A 19687-nucleotide genomic window follows, 5' to 3' on the forward strand; every position below is an offset into this window, starting at 1 on the left:
CGTCCTCTTGGGGCTCGGGGAGAGTCTCCGCATGAACCATGAGGACTCTCCAGCTCTCTCCCACCACTTCCTGACATGATTCTATTTATCCCCCCCCCCAGGGCCACATATATGTGGTCACGTGTGAGAATGTGCATAAATGGGGCTGGGGTGGTGGCTAATATTGTTATGTGTTCCTCACTTTCCTCAGTGGTGGCATCTCAGGGGCACTCTAATAAGTTTAGTTGCCTTTGGAATGCTGCAAACTTCATTGGGTTATAGCAACATCTAAAGGTAAAGCCGCCCAGAGTGGCTGGGAAAACTCAGCCAGATGGGCGGGGTATAAATAATAAATTATTATAATATTATTAAAGGGACCCCTGACGGTTAAGTCCAGTCACGAATGACTCTGGGGTTGCGGCGCTCATCTCACTTTCAGGCCAAGAGAGCCGGTGTTTGTCCGCAGGCAGTTTTTCTGGGTCATGTGGCCAGCATGACTAAGCCGCATCTGGCAAAACCAGAGCAGCGCGCGGAAACGCTGTTTACCTTTCCGCTGGAGTGGTACCTATTTATCTACTTGCACTTTTGGGCATGCTTTTGAACTGCTAGGTTGGAAGGAGCTGGGACTGAGCAACGGGAGCTCACCCCTTTGCAGGAATTCAAACCACTGACCAGCAAGCCCAAGGCTCAGTGGTTTAGAGCACAGCGCCACCTACTTAATATAAACAGATTTTTTTCTACTAGAAGCAAGCGGAATTCTAAAAGCAGGCAGCAACCTTGAAGGTGCTGCAGCTAAAGCCAGCTCACTGCTATAAAACTCCCTGTCTCTGATTCTCTCTTGGAAGCCGACATGCAACCTCCTTCAGACTTTCTCTGCCCCATCCACTAAACTGGAGGGTGCCACTTTTCCAAATTCCAATGATGATAGAGTGGCCACTTCCGCCTCAATCACCCTCTCCCACAAATTGAAATGCTTCGCCAAAATAGAGGGCAAAAGAGGACACAGGTTTTCATAAAATGTGTATATGCTTGTATATGTCTTGATTAAAATTTCAAAGCAATTACTGTAATTTAAATAGAAACACATTACACCACTCCATACTAGGGAAGAATGTGAGCAGATGGCCTGTGTTCCCATTAAGTCCACTTTCTTTGATGGGGGAACTTCCAAGCTCTCCCCCCCCCTTATGGTTATTGACCTTTAAACCAGATTTGCCTTGGTCAACCCTTCAAATAAAGAACTCTTTCAAACAGAGGATTGTTCACTTCAAGGTAGGAGTCCCTAACTGGGAATTACAGCCTAAAAACTTGAAAGAAGAACTCTTACTTTTCAGGAATCAAGGAAACATCTCCTTCCATTAGCTCCTATTGAGGAAACATCAGCCAGTCATCCTTGACTATGAGAAAGCCATCTGCCTAACAGAATAGTCTCCAGTCTCCATAACAACATCCATTCTTGATAGTCATGTTGTTGTTTGCACAATTTTAATCTTCCGTTTATTAACGCTTGATAGTGTTCGCTGGAAGATTTTAGGGATTGATCTTTTGGAACAGAGAAGGATGCAGCCGTGATCTCTTCTTATTCATTTCTCAACTTACAATGAGTGCCTCTGTTTCCCAATGGAGCCCTTTTACTGCTATTACTTAGGTATCAGGCGCTTCCATGAAAACACACAGCCTGCCAATAAACATAATACAGTGGCTGTGAGAGACACTTTTATGCTGTGATCAACGTTTTCCCAACTTCCTGTAAAATGCATTATGCATCTCGCAGCTGTAGCATATTTTGTTTAAAAGTACAGTGGGGGCAGGGGAGGGTAGAATAAAATCTTACATTTTTAAAAAATACATTATTCAGTGTGAAAACGAAAGACTACATTTCCCCTTGCATAGCTTTCAGCCCACCAACCTTGGTCTGCATGCCAGTTAACAGATCACACCTTATTACAGATATGGAAGTTATAGAGGCAGAGGATCCCAGTGGCTTTGCCTTGGATCTCTGTTTAAATCCCAGAATGGCACGACCTTGCATTATTTTGGGCAAGTTGTTTCCCTCCCCTGCCATACGATTAATATTAGTGTTATAGTAAAGGTAAAGGGACCCCTGACCATTAGGTCCAGTCATGACCAACTCTGGGGTTGCTGCGCTCATCTCGCTTTATTGGCCGAGGGAGCCGGCGTACAGCTTCCGGGTCATGTGGCCGGCATGACTAAGCTGCTTTTGGCGAACCAGAGCAGCGCACGGAAACGCCGTTTACCTTCCCGCCGGAGTGGTACCTATTTATCTACTTGCACTTTGATGTGCTTTCGAACTGCTAGGTTGGCAGGAGCAGGGACCGAGCAACGGAAGCTCACCCCATCACGGGGATTCGAATCACCGACCTTCTGATCGGCAAGCCCTAGGCTCTGTGGTTTAACCCACAGCGCCACCCACACTAATAAGTTAAGATAAGATGTTGTAGATTGTGGGGGGAATTCCCCCCCCCCTAGAAATTAATAACCCTAGAAATTAATAAATGATAGGAGTTTGATTATTTGGGACGTGAAAAGAGAAATACCAGCTACAGAAGCGTTCCTGAGCTAGCTTATGCAAAAACAACCTGACCAAGTTATGGCCATTAAGAAACAACACAGAGGCATTGGCAATACATTGGGCTCATGCTGTCTAGTCACGGGACAAGCAGAAATGTAGATAAGCCCAGTGCATGTACATTCCACTATGGATTCCTATACATGCCTATGTAGAAGTAAGTTCCATTGATTTCATTGAAGCTTGTTCCCAGGTAAGTCTGAGCAGGCTTTCAGGCTTTCAGTGCTTATTACGCACTCCTATGAATGGATATTCAGAAATAAGTACTTTGGAGTTCACTTTCAGCTGAGTGGGTATAGGGATGCAGCCTTAAGTACTTAGCTCTCATTACGGTTTCCTTTGGCGAGCAGACAGTTAGGGGGCCTTGACATTTTGTTCTGTGTAATGAAAGGCAAGAATAAAAACCCAACAAAGGACATTGCCACAGTTATCCAGCGGTGCACTTACCCGAACAACTCCAGGATGCTAGCAAGACTAACTAGTAACAAATTTGGAAGGAGGCTGCAGTAATGGTGAACTTCCTTGCACATAAGATAGGAAGTGCTTCTATTTGACGCCCCCGCAACAAAACAAAAGCAAGCAATGCTTTTGGCTTAACCTAGCCAGACATCAGTTTAATATGATGTTTTAGAATACATTCCTACCACTGAACTCAGTGGGACTTACTTCTGATGGCTGTTCAATGTTGTGAGGTTAGGGATGGGGGTTGTGCCATGAATTCCAGTCACATTGCTCCTATGAATGGTTTTGTTGGTTGTCAAAAAGAGATCTGAGAGTGTCAGCGCGGGCGTGGCTGTGATAAGATTGCCTAGAATTTGTCACTAAACTGATTTTTTTTTGGGGGGGGGTGGGAGTTGGATGGCTTCCTCTGGAAGTGAAAAACAAAGTTGTTTACCAATACCTTTTCATCCCATTCTTGCTGTTCTGATTTTGACTATGTATTCCCACCCCACCCCAGTTTGGTTTAAATAACTGGATTTTATTGATTGTGGTGGGTTAAATCCAACAGTCACTGCATGAGCAGAATGATGTCTGCTCACGCTGTGACATTTCCCCTTTCCCTGCATTCCCCCTACCTCTCAAAGTCTTCTCCGGAGGGTTGAGGGAAGCTGCAGAGCAGATAGGATGGGCAGGGAGGAAGTTGAATGAGCTGAAGTTGTTCTGTTTCCACAGTGACTTCACGGGACCCCACTCAGTGTGCTGCACTGCATTTTCCATGTAAATGCTTTGATAATTGGTCACAGAGGTGAAAAGTAGTGTATAACTTCTCCAAATAAATAAGCAAACAAGGTAACCAACTGCAGTTGGCTCAGCAGAACGTCCCTTTGTCGTCAACAGGCCACCACCAAGTTAAGCAAGGGACCTGCGAAGTGGTGGCAGTGCATCGGTGCTGCAACAAGAACAGGATTGAAGAGCGGTCGCAGACGGTCAAGTGCTCCTGCTTCCCGGGTCAGGTGGCTGGCACAACAAGAGCGCAGCCCTCCTGCGTCGAAGGTAAGCAGCTTCGGCCCCATTTGTCATACCAGCTTAGAACCCCCCCCCCCCAAAAAAAAAATCTCCTTGATGGTTTTGATTTCCTGCTGTCTGGGAAAATAAAAATAATCCTCCCCTTTGTTAAATTTGGACACATTTCTCTTTGTTAATGATAATGAGTATGTGCCTGAATCATGGTGCAATTAATCTCCTTAATTTATGTACTCGCCCGTTTGGTGCCAGGAAGATTTCTTGGTCGGTTTTATTCCGTTTCTTGTAGTTTTGAACTGAAGATTGTAAAGCAGAACTGGAACCAAGGGAATTCAGTTCTCGCTTTGTTGTTCTACCAGGGAGAGGCAGGTCATCCTCATGACACAGGTTTTCTTGTGCCAAGCAAGGGCAGGTCAACCCAAAGGTTAACTACGCTATGAGGGTAGTCTCAACCAAAATCAGATCAGGGCTATAGTTCAATTATCAGTGAGCTGAGCTGTGTGGTGAGTGGGCCTATCCTTGCCCTTATGCTGGAATTTTCCTGAACACATTTCCCCTTGCCACTAATAATAATAAATACTTGTGCTTTTTGGAATATGAGAAACAGAACTCTCAAGCTATAAATAGTATCCATTTTGGGGGCATTAGTAGACCTGTTTTGAAGAAGGGTTAATTCACCCTGTGAATTTGTAAATTCTCAGCCACGCTCCTGACATCACACACTCCAGCGCCACATTCACACCATACTTTTAAAGTGCTGTGATGTGACTTTAAAAGGCCACGACTCTCCCTCCAAAGAATCCTGGGAACTGTAGTTTTTTTAAAGGTCTGAGAATTGTTGGGAGACCCCTATTTCCCTCCCAGAACTGCAATTCCCAGAGAGGTTTAACAGTCAATCCATCATCACAGGAAGCCCTGGGAGCTGTACCTCTGCGAATTGCCCCTCTCAGTCCAGGACCTTGTTCCCTTAGAACTAATTTATGCCGTCATGCTACGTGTGAAACTGGCATTTCTGTCTCAGCACAGCTACATGAGGAAATATGGCACTGGGAGAGATGGAGGGACCCCAAAAGTTGTTCCATGTAGGATCCCAGGGCACATTTCATTAAATCTCAAAGCCACGTGCGAAGCTTTTAAAAACACACACAAACAGATGTTATGATGAACATATAAATAAACAACAGCAGCAATTGTGACAAGAATGGGAGAACGAAAGCCTCTGAAAAGATCAGATACCTAAAGGCAAATGAGGGAAAAAGACAATTTTGCTTGCCTGGGTACAGATGTCATTATTGCTAATAACGGAATATATGCAAGCCTGGTTATAATTGCTGGTAATCATCACAGTAGTGCTTGGGCAGGTAAACATCCTGATATCATAAGTATTATTAGAATTGCTGCACCGGTTCTATCCATGCCCCTTTGATGAAAACATGAAGGTGTTCGCTTCCTTGGGTTAAATGCATGTTTATGGCTGAAATTTAGCTTGCTGAAAAGATTCAGGAAATTGCTCAATATTTCACTTTTCCTTCCCGTTCCCTCCAGCAACTACACAGTAGCATATTTCCCTTTTTACGGGATAGCTTTATGTTAAGAAATGGCACCTATAAGTCTTAATTAGGGTTTCTGTCAGCACCAGTGGAAGGAATCTTAAGATGTAAAATGTGGTGAGATTTACATTTAAGGAAAGGAGTGCAATGTTTTAATAGCTTGCCGCTAATTAATATTGACATAGAAATCATATTTGTTAATCCACATGGAAGAGACTTATCTTCAGTTTTCATTGCTTTCCACACAAAACCATGACCTTTAAAAGCGAAATAACAAAGAGCCCCAGGTTTTTCCTAACTTCCCCTGACGTTTTAATTCTGTGAATTAACCCATAAATAAATGGAAATTCACAACAAACACCCCACACCCCATTTTCATTGAACACAGCCAATTTTCTTCATTGAATTTATGCTGCTCTGTTCCATTTCAGAACTGTTTTACACGTTTTATAACTGGGCTAATTTTTTATCTGTTTAATAGTTGTACAGTGGTACCTCAGGTTAAGTACTTAATTCGTTCCGGAGGTCCATACTTAACCTGAAACTGTTCTTAACCTGAAGCACCACTTTAGCTAATGGGGCCTCCTGCTGCCACCGTGCCGCTGGAGCACGATTTCTGTTCTCAACCTGAAGCAAAGTTCTTAACCTGAAGCACTATTTCTGGGTTAGCAGAGGCTGTAACCTGAAGCGTATGTAACCTGAGGTACCACTGTATATTCTATTTGTTGCAACTCACCCTGGGACCTCACAGTGAAGAACAGGTAAATAAATAGTAAAGGAGAAGGGGTGATTTGTGCCTTATGCCTGCTGGAACAGACGAAAGGCCCAGCTAGTCCATCATTCTGTTCTCCCAGCAGCCAACCAGGTGCCTATAGAAAGCCCACAGGCAAGTCATGGGCACAGTAGCCCTCTCCTACTCTTGCTCCTCAGCATCTGGTACTGGAGTTTATATAGACATCACAACAAATCTAGCTTTTGTTAAGGAAAAATTCCGGGGTGAGAGACTACTCAACAGCCCAGCTCGTCGGGGTGCAAGTCCCCCGCAGGTCCATGTGGTCAGTAAAAGAAGGAAGCTCCAGCCAAGTAATTAGGAGCAAAACAGTGGTCAGTAGACCATGATCTTTATTGTTGCGCAACAGGTCCCCACAGGAGTAAGAACCCCAAGCATGGGGTGACATCCTCTTTTAAAACTTCCCTCTTTCCCCCAGAATACACTTTGAGCAGCTAAGTTTGTTATTGGTATGAGCTTTCATGTGCATGCACACTTCTTCAGATACATCAGAAGTGTTCATGCACACGAAAGCTCATACCAGTAACAAACTTAATTGGTCTCTAAGGTGCTACTGGAAGGAATTTTTTTATTTTGTTTCGACTACGGCAGACCAACACGGCTACCTAACTGTAACTAGAACTTTGAGCAGCATAACTGATACATCATCACTACATCACTAGCATGTCACAAATGGGGAGAGGTATACAATGGTTACACAAGTTCAACATTAGGTCACTTTATCAGACACCTTTCCCAACACCTCTTAAGTACCCATCACCAAAAGAACAGTAGAACTCTTTACATATCCTTGCCTTTGGTCTTGTCTGCAGATGGGCTTTCGGAACATCTGACTTGCTAAACTGCCTCTGCAGATGTCTATTGCTGCCCCCTTGGTCACTCCCCGGGTGGGGTGCCGTGTATGTGCTCTCACACTTGGGGAATTATGGTGGGATGCCCTGTTTCTGCTTCCTACATGACTTCCTGAACACTTTTAAGCAGTCCAAATTGGTAGCCGTCACACCACCTTGCAGTAGTCAGTTCTATATTTTCAACTATGTGATACATGAATAAGTACAGTGGTACCTCTGGTTACGTACTTAATTCGTTCCGGAGGTCCGTTCTTAACCTGAAACTGTACTTAACCTGAAGCACCACTTTAGCTAATGGGGCCTCCTCCTGCTCCGTGCCGCCGGAGCATGATTTCTGTTCTCATCCTGAAGCAAAGTTCTTAACCTGAGGTAATATTTCTGGGTTAGCGGAGTCTGTAACCTGAAGTGTATGTAGCCCGAGGTGCCACTGTAAGTACTTCCTCTCGCCTGCCCTGTATGTTTTGTCCCAGCCTTTTGCAATAAATCCCCAGCTGTGTTTGGGGCATGTCTTTTTGTCTCCTGCCATTGCTTCCACCCTTCAACCTTTGAGGTTGCGCTAGTCGGATATAATTGCACAATAGATGGGCTTCTTGAAGGGGAGGGACAGGGAAAAGGTTGACGTGTGTAAGTGGAAGTCTTATATTTATCTGATGATCTAACCCAGCCTCTTGTGGGGAAACCTCTTGTGGAGAAACCCCCGTAGCCATGAGAACAGAGGTAAAATTATAGAGTTATTAGGGGGCAGCTGGAGAGCTTCTGCACCTGATAGACCCACCTGGGTCCTCTCCCATGTACTCCCATGTGACCTCACTGTATTATGTTGTGCTATCCAGTGCCATAGGCTTCTCCAGCCTTTTGGCAATGATCATAGCTGTCAACGTTTCCCTTTTTTAAAGGGAAATTCCCTCATTCCGAATAGGATTCCTCACAAGAAAAGGGAAAAGTTGACAGCTATGCTAATGATTCTCCTACAATATGGAATATGGTGATGTCGCAGTGCCTAAGGCTGGATACCAATAAATGGTGGAGACCTTCTTTAACATGTCCACTGTTCACTATGGCATCAAGCCATAATGGATGGCGTCTCTCAGCGCTGTGGATGTGGCTGTAACCAAGGTAGTATGGTGCTTCCTTGGCAGTCTAGAACTCCTCCCTGCACCTACAAAAAATTGCATGAGTACGCTACTCAGGAGTTGGGTGGGAGAAATGTTTTTCATGAGCTGCCCAAGCGTTTGCTATTTAAAGACTTTCTTCAGATATTTACATATTCTCTATGCCACATAGCCTCTTCTTTTATTTAGAGATTAGATTTGCCTTGATGCTTACATTTTTCATACCGTATTATGTGTGCATGCAACTCAGATTTAATTACTCAATATACATTATATATGTGTGTGTGTGTGTGCGTGTGCGTGTGCGTGCAAGCGCTGAATGCTAGGCAATGCCTGCACATTTTATGCCATGTTCCCTGCAACACTAAAGCAAGACTTTATGGTGGACAGTAAATAGATATTTACTAAAATATGCATCAGCGTAGGAAAGGTGGAGCTCTTGGCTTTTGTGACGATATCCTAATTGCAGAGGTAAACTGGACATTACATCTATTTTGTCAAAACAAATCCTTGCTGAAACAGTTTGGTGCCTGTACTTTAGATTTTAATAAGGAAAGCATTATGGATGCAAGAACCAGAGGTATAAAAGCAGACACCCCTGTATTTCCCCCTGTAGTGTGATGGCTTAGCATACTTTATTTATACTGTAAGCGCTGAGGTAATTTATTCAGGTACTTTAGGGCAGAAACCCATGCATGTCCATTTACAGTTTGCAATTTTTTATTTTTTATTTTTTTGTGATCTAACCCAACCCTGTGGAGGCCTCCATGCTGCAGAAGCCTGAAGGAGGTTTTTAATTAAGCTTGTCTCCGCCTGGCCCCACTTGTGTAACTAATTATTTTCAGTATCATGAAAGACTTTCATTATTCATTTCCCTTTCAAAGAGCTTATCCCACCCCCGATTTGCACTGTGTAACTTGAACCTATTTTGTAAATGATTTTTTAAAAAGAAAAACATAGCTGTTTGGCTTCTTTGGAATGATTTCATTTTACTCTCTCTCTCTCTATCAATAAATGTAGGCTATAGTCATGCTTTTTCATATATGGCAGTGGAAATACCTGGAATGTCCCCAATATGCAGGGTTCACAGGCTTTGGATGGAGAAGTCATCTTAGAAACTATGATAGCTGGTGGTAATGGGTGCTCCAAAGCCACTAAGATTACCTGGACTTCTAGCGACATGGCTCTAGAACAGCGGTTCTCAACATGTGGGTCCCCAGATGTTGTTGGACTACAACTCCCATCATCCCTGAGCTCTAGCCTTGCTAGCTAGGGATGATGGGAGTTGTAGTCCAACAACATCTGGGGACCCACAGGTTGAGAACCGCTTCTCTAGAAGCACACCTGAGTGATACACCTGGTCCTTCAGAGAGAGTCCAACACTATCCAGGGCAAATGAACAATGGGAACCAACCATCCATAGGGTCTCTGACTTGTCAGGTTTCACCCTGATCTAACCCATAGCTACAGTTAAAAAGGTAAAGGACCCCTGACAGTTAAGTCCAGTCGCGAATGACTCTGGGGTTGCGGCGCTCATCTTGCTTTACTGGCCGAGGGAGCTGGCGTTTGTTCGCAGACAGTTTTTACGGGTCATGTGGCCAGCATGACTAAGCCGCTTCTGGTGAAACAAGAGCGGCGTATGGAAATGCCGTTTATCTTCCCTCCGGAGTGGTACCTATTCATCTACTTGCACTTTGATGTGCTTTTGAACTGCTAGGCACTAGTTTAGGATATGCATGGTGTCTCCTGATTCAGATGTTACAGATAAATAGAGCTGGGTGTCATCAGGATACTGGTGAAACTATGCTCCTAATCTCCTAATGACTGCCTTTGCGGGCTTTGTAAGGACATTAACTAGCACTGGGGACAAAATCATGCCCTGTGGCAGGGGCAGACTTTGGTCATCTTTTGTAGTATGCCATCCTGTGCAAGGCCAAAATTTGGCATCACCAAATGGATTTTCTCAGTTATGGATCTTCTCAACTTTGCGCCCACTCGGCTCAGAGCCCTGTGCAGCGGAACTGTCTGCACTGCCCTAAATCCAGCACCCTGCCAGGGTGCAGAGGCACAAGCACCCAATACTCATATAAACAAGAGTGAGCACCTTAAAAAAGTGTCCCCAACTTGCAGAGATGGACCAGGAAGGTTCTGTGGTTAAACGTCTCCATCGTTGTTGAGAGATCAAGGGCAGTGAGCAGTATCACATTCATCCTGTTCCTCTCCCTTCCCCAAACTGAGCCTGAATCCAGATCGAAATGAAGTTTCATCTGAAGGTGTCTATGGCTGAACTACCTGCAGGATTGGCAAGGGTTCAAAATCCAGTTTGTAAGCTCTCAAGGAATTCATGGATTCAAACAGGCCATAAATGCCTAAGCTGGACAAACTTTGGTTACAACCAAAGAGATTTGCACTGTTTTGATTTAAATAGGATAGGAAAACTTTGTTTTAGTAGATTGTCAGGCACTAATAGCACTCACCAGGAACAAACACAAACAGTAATTAAAATTTGAAATCCATCCGGCCCAAAGCCTTGCGTGCCATAAATAAGTGAAACGCCAGCCATATCCATCGAGTCTTTCCTTAAGAACTATCTCATTTGTGAAATGGGTCTAATAATAGTCATCATGTTGCAAGGCTTAATTGATGTTGGTGCAGCACTTTGCCGTTCCCCAGTTCAGCTACGAAATGTAGATAGTGATGGAAGTAAAAGCAGCTCATTAAAAGAAAAAGGATAGCAAGGAACAAAGAGAACAGATGAAAAATTGGGGGTAGTTTGAAACTGCTGGCAGGCCCTATTGATCTGCTTCTCGGAAGGAATTCTTCACCCCCTCTAAAGATGCTGGGGTCTACGGCATCTCTTTCCCATTACAGGTCTCAGTCTACTCTCTGGCCACGCTCTCCTGTGGATTGAAAACAGGCCAGAATCTTGCAAGCTACAAAATATGGGAAAAAAGGGCAGGCGAAAGCATTGTCCGAGCAGTGGAACAGGACACGCCACTGTCTCCGAGCTCCTTATAGGTGGACCTACCCCTTTCCGCTTCCTAGGGGCTCCTTGAGTCTCCAGAAATGGGCCTGTCTCATGCTTCTCCTCCCCACTGGCTGACCCACAGATGTATCGATCTGCTGAGTTCTGGAAGCAGCGTTGCAAATGAAAAGGGAGAATAAAACATTTAACAGAAAGGGAAGGGATCGCAGCAGCTTTTAACTGCCTTTGCGCTGCAGTTGCAGGAGTCCAACAGAGCCACACACTATTGTGTTTCATTAAAGGTCAACCTCTTCTGTGTTACTTAAACAAGCGGCAAACACTTGACTTTAAAGCGATCATCAAGGGATTTGGCTTTATCCCCCCCCCTTCTCTTTTGTGGGAATAAACACTCTCGGGTTAGTACCTGGAACTTGGCTGGCAGCCGCTACGAGAAGATAAAGCATTAATAAGCCTTGTGTAACTGCCTTCTCCCAGTGTGTAAAATGTGGCTGTGAGTAAATCTTCCCAAGCCAAAGTATTCCGAGTGCCAAAGGACTTTGAAGGGTGGTACACTCTGCACCAACAATAGTTGCTTTTAAAGAAAACTTCTGTTGCATCTAGGGAACTAGAGCAAGCCAGAGGATTTAATCCCAGAATACTGGTAAATCTTTGCCTTCAAGATGTAGTCTTTTGTCAAAACGAAAGCAGCCTTCTGATATCTTCATTCCTTAGAAAACCGTAATTAGGAGAGCTTCTCTGAACACTGCTAGCGAGACAAGAGTAGTTCTAAACCCCATCGGGATTCCCTGACAAAAAAAAGTGACAACAGATGTTATCCTTAGTGTGTTTCTAGCTGTGAAAGAAAACACACACACACAATTTAGCCTGCAGTCCTATAGCTGGGAATATGCTATGCTGATCTCAAGAGGACTTACTTATTTTTAATTTTTTTATTTATTGATTGATACATAAAAAGGAAAACACAAATACAAAATTACACACAAGAATAACAATAAACACAAAATTTTCTTAACAAACAATAAAACATAAATTGGTCTTAGCACTATAGACCCGACCTCCCGTCTAGTCCTTATTTCAATTTTATATTACTTATTGCCAGTACGCACTTTCATCATAATTTAAGTTTTTCTTAATATATATCTTAACTCTCATGTCTAACTTGCAACTATTACTGAAATTCCTCAAATGCTGCGAGTGGCTGCCACATCTGTCACCCCATTGATCGCCAGGGTTGATTCGGCTGATCTGGCTGGCTAGGCAGGTGTCCCCTTCCTCACTGCTCCATGTGTGTCCCTCCCGAAGCTGCGTGCTTGGTGGAAGAGGACGACCACCACAGATAGAAGGAGTGTACCGTTGAGAGCCAGTGTGGTATAGTGGTTAAGAGCGGTACACTCGTAATCTGGTGAACCGGGTTCGCGCCTCCGCTCTTCCACATGCAGCTGCTGGGTGACCTTGGACTAGTCACACTTCTCTGAAGTCTCTCAACCTCACTCACCTCACAGAGTCTTTGTTGTGGGGGAGGAAGGGAAAGGAGAATGTTAGCTGCTTTGAGACTGCTTTGGGTAGTGATAAAGCGGGATATCAAATCCAAACTCCTCTTCCTCCTCCTCCTCCTCCTCCTCCTCTTCTTCTTCTTCAGTCAAGGGTATGCGATAGCTGTGCTCCCCAGCTAGAACCTCCGAACAGGACTTACTTCTGAGTAGGCATTGTTTAGGACTGCACTGCTAAACCAGTAGCTGTTTGCATAAGCCATGGTACCTAGGATGGGAGAACCTGCTCCTGGAAAATTAAATGTTTGTGGCATCTGGGAGATCAGCAAAAGAAGTCATTCAAGAGAAATTGTTTATTTATTGTTTATTTAAAACAGAGTGGATACCCTCCCAAGGTATGTTCCAGATTTAGATTCCCAGTTTTGTAGCAAGCCCTAACAAAGGAGCTTGCAATAACTTCTCAGACACAAATATCATTCAAAACGATCGCAACATTTAAACAGTTTCATAAAGGCAACCTAAGCATAAAGCTACAAAAACTAAGTAGCAGCCAACTAAGGAACTGGAATAAATATTTGCTGGTAGCATTATAATATGAGCTGGTAGATTGTATGCATATTTTATTAAATGAAACTTCAGGTAACAAATTTACAATACATAATGATAGACTCCCATCCAAAGACACGCCTGTTACTCACATTGAAAATGCATAGCAGAAATGAAATAATTGAATCAGTATCAAAAGCTACTGAATTTACCACTGCCAACCTGCTGCTACATAATTTATAGGGGGGGCACCCTGTGAGATAATAGTTTGTTTTGTCCTTTACATGTAAGAATTGTGGTTTGGTATGCTACTGTAAAGTAAAGAATCTATGTATGTCTACCCAGAAATAAGTCGCACTAAACTCAGTGGGACAGACTTCCAGGTCAGTAGATTTTGGATTGTCACCTTAATCAGCTATACACAGTAAAATCATGTTAGATAACAGAATTAACATTTATTTCCATATTTTAGCTTGAAATTCAATTTAAATTTGTAAAGTAATTTCATATGAATTGATGAATTGCACCCACTGAATCAAATCTAATAAGGGATGTATAAATACGCTTTATGGGGTCTCCCTGCACAGGAAAAATAATATGAAAATACTAATGATCACATTATGAAAATGAAAGAGAAGACTGATGAAGGGCAACTGTCTTTGCCAGCAATCATGTACAGAGGCTACTTGAATCTCATTGAAGTTAAATGGATTTCGGCTGAAGCTCAACACAAGGAAACATACTGGAGTAAAAGTGCACAGGATTGCACTCTTAAGCAGCCTAATATTATGCAGGAATGCATCATGGGCATACAACAGCATTACCTAAAAGAAAGAGACGTGTCTTACTAAAATCTCTGTTCAGAATATTTTATTACTTACTTATTTTGTTCTTTATAAAATGTCCAGTGGCTAACAATGGTTCTCATAATAGCTTAGAAATAAAATTAGAGATGTGGTACCATATGAGCAGAATAACCTCCATTGCCAGTCCAGCTGGGTTAGTGCTCCCTGGGCTGGTCGATGGATGCACTGAAACAGCTGCAGCACACCAAAACAGGGAATTTCAGGCTGGTTCTGGTGGCAACGAATACATCTCCCCACCACCACCACCACCACCTGCAGAGGAAAAGAAATGGAAAGGCTTTGTGTGAGATGGAACACAGACAAACAGGCCTACACGCTTTGTCTTGCCATGTCTTATGTTTCTGGCAGGCAAAAGAAACCAACAATGGTGTGCAGTAACAGCAGAAGTATTAGTCTAGTGCAGGGGTCAGCAACCTTTTTCAGCCGTGGGCCGGTCCACTGTCCCTCAGACCATGTGGTGGGCCAGACTATTTTTTTTTGGGGGGGGGGGGATGAACAAATTCTTTTGCCTCACAAATAACCCAGAGATGCATTTTAAATAAAAGGACACATTCTACTCATGTAAAAACACGCTGATTCCCGGACTGTCTGTGGGCCGGATTGAGAAGGCGATTGGGCTGCATCCAGCCCCCAGGCCTTAGGTTGCCTACCCCTGGTCTAATGGTTCTGGCAATGGAGACAGCCCTCAGGCACCACCATGCAGACCCAGGGACTGGGGAACCTGTGGCCCCTCAGATGTTGCTAAACTGCATCGCCCATAATCCCTGAACATTTGCCACATTGGCGAGGCATGATGGGAGTTGAAGTCCAGCCACACCTGGAGGGCCACAGATTCTCCATCCCAGACGCAAGAATGTGATTAGCACAGCACCAGTGTCACAATCTCAAGGTGATACTTAATTGGCTGAGATAACAGTAGAAGGGGTTCAGACTACCCCTCCCACACACATTAAAATAATGTGCGAGAAGGTCATGGAGCCACATGGGCTAGCCTTCTGCATCGTTCCTGCCACGTTCCCTGTTCGCGAACCCACTAGTCACACATTTGACAAGCACGAGAAGCAATGTACATGAAGAGACCTCCTCTGCATAAGGAGGGATCCTGATTAGCCCATTCCACTGAGACTCATTGCTAAGAAAGTAAAACCAGGTGCTGAATTTGGGGTTTTACAAGGTGTGGCAGAGCTGGCATGGTCCTTGGGTTCAGCTGACTCTGTGCTTAGTCAGGTGGTAGGACTAGGATTGCTGTCTGCTATCATTATTATTAATTTCATTTATATAAGACAGCTACATATATAAAAACAGTTAAAGCAATATATGCAATTTTAGTGACCTACAAAAAGTATCAATTTCCGACATTTTTGATATACAATGTTAAAACCTTTTAACACCCCCAAAATAGTTGCACCTGTTAAGTCAAGGATTTATATTTCCTGTGGTTTGGGGTAAGATTTGTATTTTATGTTACGTGCAGGTATGACTCCTATTTTCAGAAAAGCTTTTTACTCCTATTTACAAAAGCGATTGATAGTCTGACCTTCAACTGCTTTGTTGGTAAAGGTCCATATATTTCTAGCTTGTTACACCAGGCTTTTGCTTTGAAAACCATTCTTCTGCTTCTGAGCTTTCAGTCCTGGCAAGTATGTTTACATTGACTTTAGCAAGACTTACTTCTGAGTAAACATGGTTAAGATCCATCTATGAAACTATTTTTGGAGGAGTGATCCTAGAATGACTTTTGCGCGAGGTCTATATACTCAGCTTGAATTAAACATGATGATTGCATTCAGATGCCATGTTCTCAGTCTGCCCAGTTGCTGTATGCTGTCAGCTTTGGAGGATCAGCAACAGCTTGAAGCATCTCTCCTGCCCCTGCCTTCTCCCCTTGATATAATCCTTTCTAGTTTCATCAAACCACAGTTTCCCATGGGAATTGAACTTACTCGGTTGGCATGGCATTTGCTTATAAATCAACATGATGGCACTTTTTCCATTTTGCTCTTTAACAAGCCATTTTCTTTTTGTCTTCCAGCTGCCATTGTCATCCAGAAGTGGTGGTGTCATATGAACCCTTGCCTGGACGGAGAAGACTGTAAAGTGCTTCCAGATTACTCAGGTTGGTCATGCAGCAGTGGAAACAAAGTCAAAACTACCAAGGCAAGTTCATGTACCCTTTTCATTCCCTATCAGTGAATACTAGGTCATTCGATAACATGGGTAAATCTTACCAGTACAATGCCCCAACAATGCCCCCGGCCAAGGGGAGCAATCTGCTTTTCCCTATAGGAATGAATGGCTTCAAGTACAGGAGTGCACTCAGGGACATCTTCCTGCTGAGAATGAAGTTTGGGTTTTCCAGCGATGAGCCATCAATATGCTTGAAATACTCTCCTTGCCGCATCTGCTGTAGACAAACCTCTTGTGCCTAATGCAAACTTCTCTGCATAGCATTTTAAATACAATGCAGTCAAACATAGCATTTTACGCATATTAAAGTTATATCTTTAACAGTGTGGTCATCTTTTGGGTTCTGTTTTGGAGTCATGCTAGAGTAGCCTTCATCAACCTGCTGTTGTTAGCAGAGGCACTTGAATAATTCAGATGGGAGTCGAGTGAGAAAAATAAACATTTACCGAACAAAACGGAATATATCTGCTGAGCAGAAAAAAAACCAGAGGGGTTTTGCTTTTCTGACAAGGCTTGTTGAGAGCAGGATTCAATTCAACTAAACTTCCCCAAGAAAACTCCCTCAAAGCTTGGCAGTCTGTCAGAGTACATACTACCTCACCAAAGACGGAGGAGGAGTTTGGATTTGATATCCGGCTTTATCACTACTCAAGGAGTCTCAAAGCAGCTAACATTCTCCTTTCCCTTCCTCCCCCACAACAAACACTCTGTGAGGTGAGTGGGGCTGAGAGACTTCAGAGAAGTGTGACTAGCTCAAGGTGCATGTGGAGGAGTGGGGAAGCGAACCCGGTTCACCAGATTACAAGTCCACTGCTCTTAACCACTACACCACACTTGCTCTCACCAAAGACCATGCCACTTTCTCTAGTTGCTTTGCAACACCTTAAATTAACAGAATTAACCCTTAAACCACACACTGAATGATCTCTGCTGTTTCACTTCCAGCACATTGCACCCTCTAGCTGTTTTACACATACAAAAGCCCTGGGAACAACCAACACAGCACAAATGATGATAGAAGCTACAGGAGCACAGAAGCAGCTGTATTCTTGATCATGAGAAACATCCAGCAGTGCACCTGCTCACAGAGAGAAAGGAATAAGGAACAGGTGACCAGAAACTACTGGAAGTTTATGTAGAGCCATTCCGGGGCAGTTGGGGGGGGGTATAGGACTCAGCAGAGCTTAGGTTGACAATGAGCAGGAACTGTTCTTCTTCACATGTGTGGAGTATGGAACACAGACATGGCATAGGGAACTTTCCAGTTCAGATTTAGGCCTCTGCACACATTTGAGATCAACTACTGTGCTGAATTAGCACCCAGGAGTGCCCTAAACTGGCTTTGCCTCATTAAAGTAACAAGCTATTAACTCCCCTCTTCAAAGAAGAGATTCCCCAAGAGTGCAATCCACATCCCATCGAAGTCAGTGGCAACGCTTACTTTGATCTTAATGGGTTAGCATTGCACCCAAAGGTGCTGCAAGCATCTTTAATTTGATAAGAGGCCTTTTCCATTTTCTTGTTATCTTGTGGAGTATACTTTTGTGGAGTGAAAAAGCAAGGGCAAAGGATATCCAGATAAGGCTCAAAAGCCACTTTTTATAGTGTGAACTCATGTATCTAGGGTATAGAGGCTCCAGCTTTGGGGAGGGGGGAGGAAGGGAAGAGAAATATAAAATTTTGATTTTACTTTTGACTCCCCAAAGTACAGCCACTGTACATGGCACTTCTGTAAGTTAAAGAAGGAAACAATTCCCCAAGTCACCATGAAGCAATATAAGGTCTTTATTATCATCATCATTCTAGATTCATTAAAATGTTGCTGTCAATCCAAGCAAAAATGCCCAGCACTGTATACCATGTTTTAGTTCTGTGTAGGAATAAGATTTCCATAACAGTAAATTCATTTGGGTTATGGGCAGTCATAAATAGTTTCTCTCTCTCTCTAAAAATGATAAAGGACGGTACTGCAGACGCTGAATACTGGTGTCTAGTACATAGCTTAAATATATAATGGTATAAAGTTAGCCAGTTTATTGATACATTTATTACTTCACTAGGCCAGCTGCTGGTTCTAAATGAGCTGTTGATCTCAGCCAGGTTGATCTCAGCCAGAACTTGTCAAAACTGCACTTCCAAAACAAGGTTGCGGCATTGGTAGTAGAGAGACAGCAACCTTCTCCAGGTGTTTCCTGAATGGGTTGAATAAGCATGCAAGGGAGAGGCAGAAGGGATGAGTGCTCCCACACAAAGGAAGGTGTCTGAAGTGGAGAGCTGGTCTGTGCTTGTGGAGGCTCCCCATGTTGAGCAAAGTATCAGGAAACTGACCTGGGGTACAGAACAACCAATGGCAGGTTGTAGATAGTGGATAACAGGTAGTAGATGAAGACCTGCATGGTGTTTCATATCCCCAAGGAGGACCTTGGGGAGTGTCTGGGGGATCTACAACTGCAATGGGATTAATGTGGCAATGCACTAGCTGGGATTCAGCAGAAGGTGGAGTTTGAGATGGAGGTCATTCATTGGTGCCTGGGTACAGATCCAACAGTACCAACAGGATAGTGAATGGTCTTGGGTCACCAGTGGGTTGTTGGGCTCCTCCTCCAAAATGTCTTTCCGACCCTTCCTGGGGTTGGAGCCTGGACGTTCTTTCTGTTCCTCCAGAGAAACATTTGTGGTGAATTTCATTTTAAGACTCTTATGTCCAGTGAAGTACGTGATGGCTCTGGTTGGTTTGTGGCATCTGACTGCAAATCACCGCAAATTTTGTGATAATGATTTCGGGACGTTGAATTATTATTATTTTTTTAACCAGTTTGAAGATTCGGCGCAATAGTTAATAAACTGTGTTCACGGATGTGAAATGCAAAAATGGGGTCAGAATTGTTTTATTGGAACTAGCAAGGGGACATGCTACGGAGGATGATTTGACCTCAGTGTGGTTCTGCTTTAGTACACACATTTAGCACAACAGAGCAATGGCCTATCCCTTCCAACAGCATACGAATCAATATGGCTAACCTGACCCAACACCCTAGCCTGCCTTCGTCACAAATAAGCCACATCACAATCAACTAAGCACAACCAACCAAGCTTGGGAATCCCTAACCTCGCAATATCGATAACAATAAATAAATACACAAACATTCTGACACAACCCTCCGATGTTAAGAATAGGCAATAGAACGAAAGAACAATATCCCCATCTCTCTCCCCCCCTTACCTTTTTCCCAACTGCAAGATGTATATGACAAAAATGTCTCTCACCAAACATAA

The 19687-nt window shown here is 43.6% G+C and overlaps 1 protein-coding gene across 4 annotated transcripts in view; it reads left to right on the forward strand.

The window, feature by feature from the left end:
- Positions 1-19687, forward strand: part of TAFA4 (TAFA chemokine like family member 4) — a 132322-nt gene that overhangs the window by 108759 nt on the left and 3876 nt on the right. For all 4 annotated transcript variants that reach the window (XR_014523133.1, XR_014523134.1, XM_083493587.1 and 1 more), the window contains exons 4-5: positions 3908-4063; positions 16257-16381. Coding sequence is in view for 2 of the 4 variants with exons in the window: in XM_083493587.1 (XP_083349713.1) it covers positions 3908-4063; positions 16257-16381 (281 nt within the window). In the remaining 2 variants the exon portion in view is untranslated. The remainder of the gene's footprint in view (positions 1-3907; positions 4064-16256; positions 16382-19687) is intronic.

Source organism: Podarcis liolepis (assembly GCF_965112155.1).
Source record: "Podarcis liolepis genome assembly, chromosome: 2".
In the NCBI taxonomy this organism is placed as follows: Eukaryota; Metazoa; Chordata; class Lepidosauria; order Squamata; family Lacertidae; genus Podarcis; species Podarcis liolepis.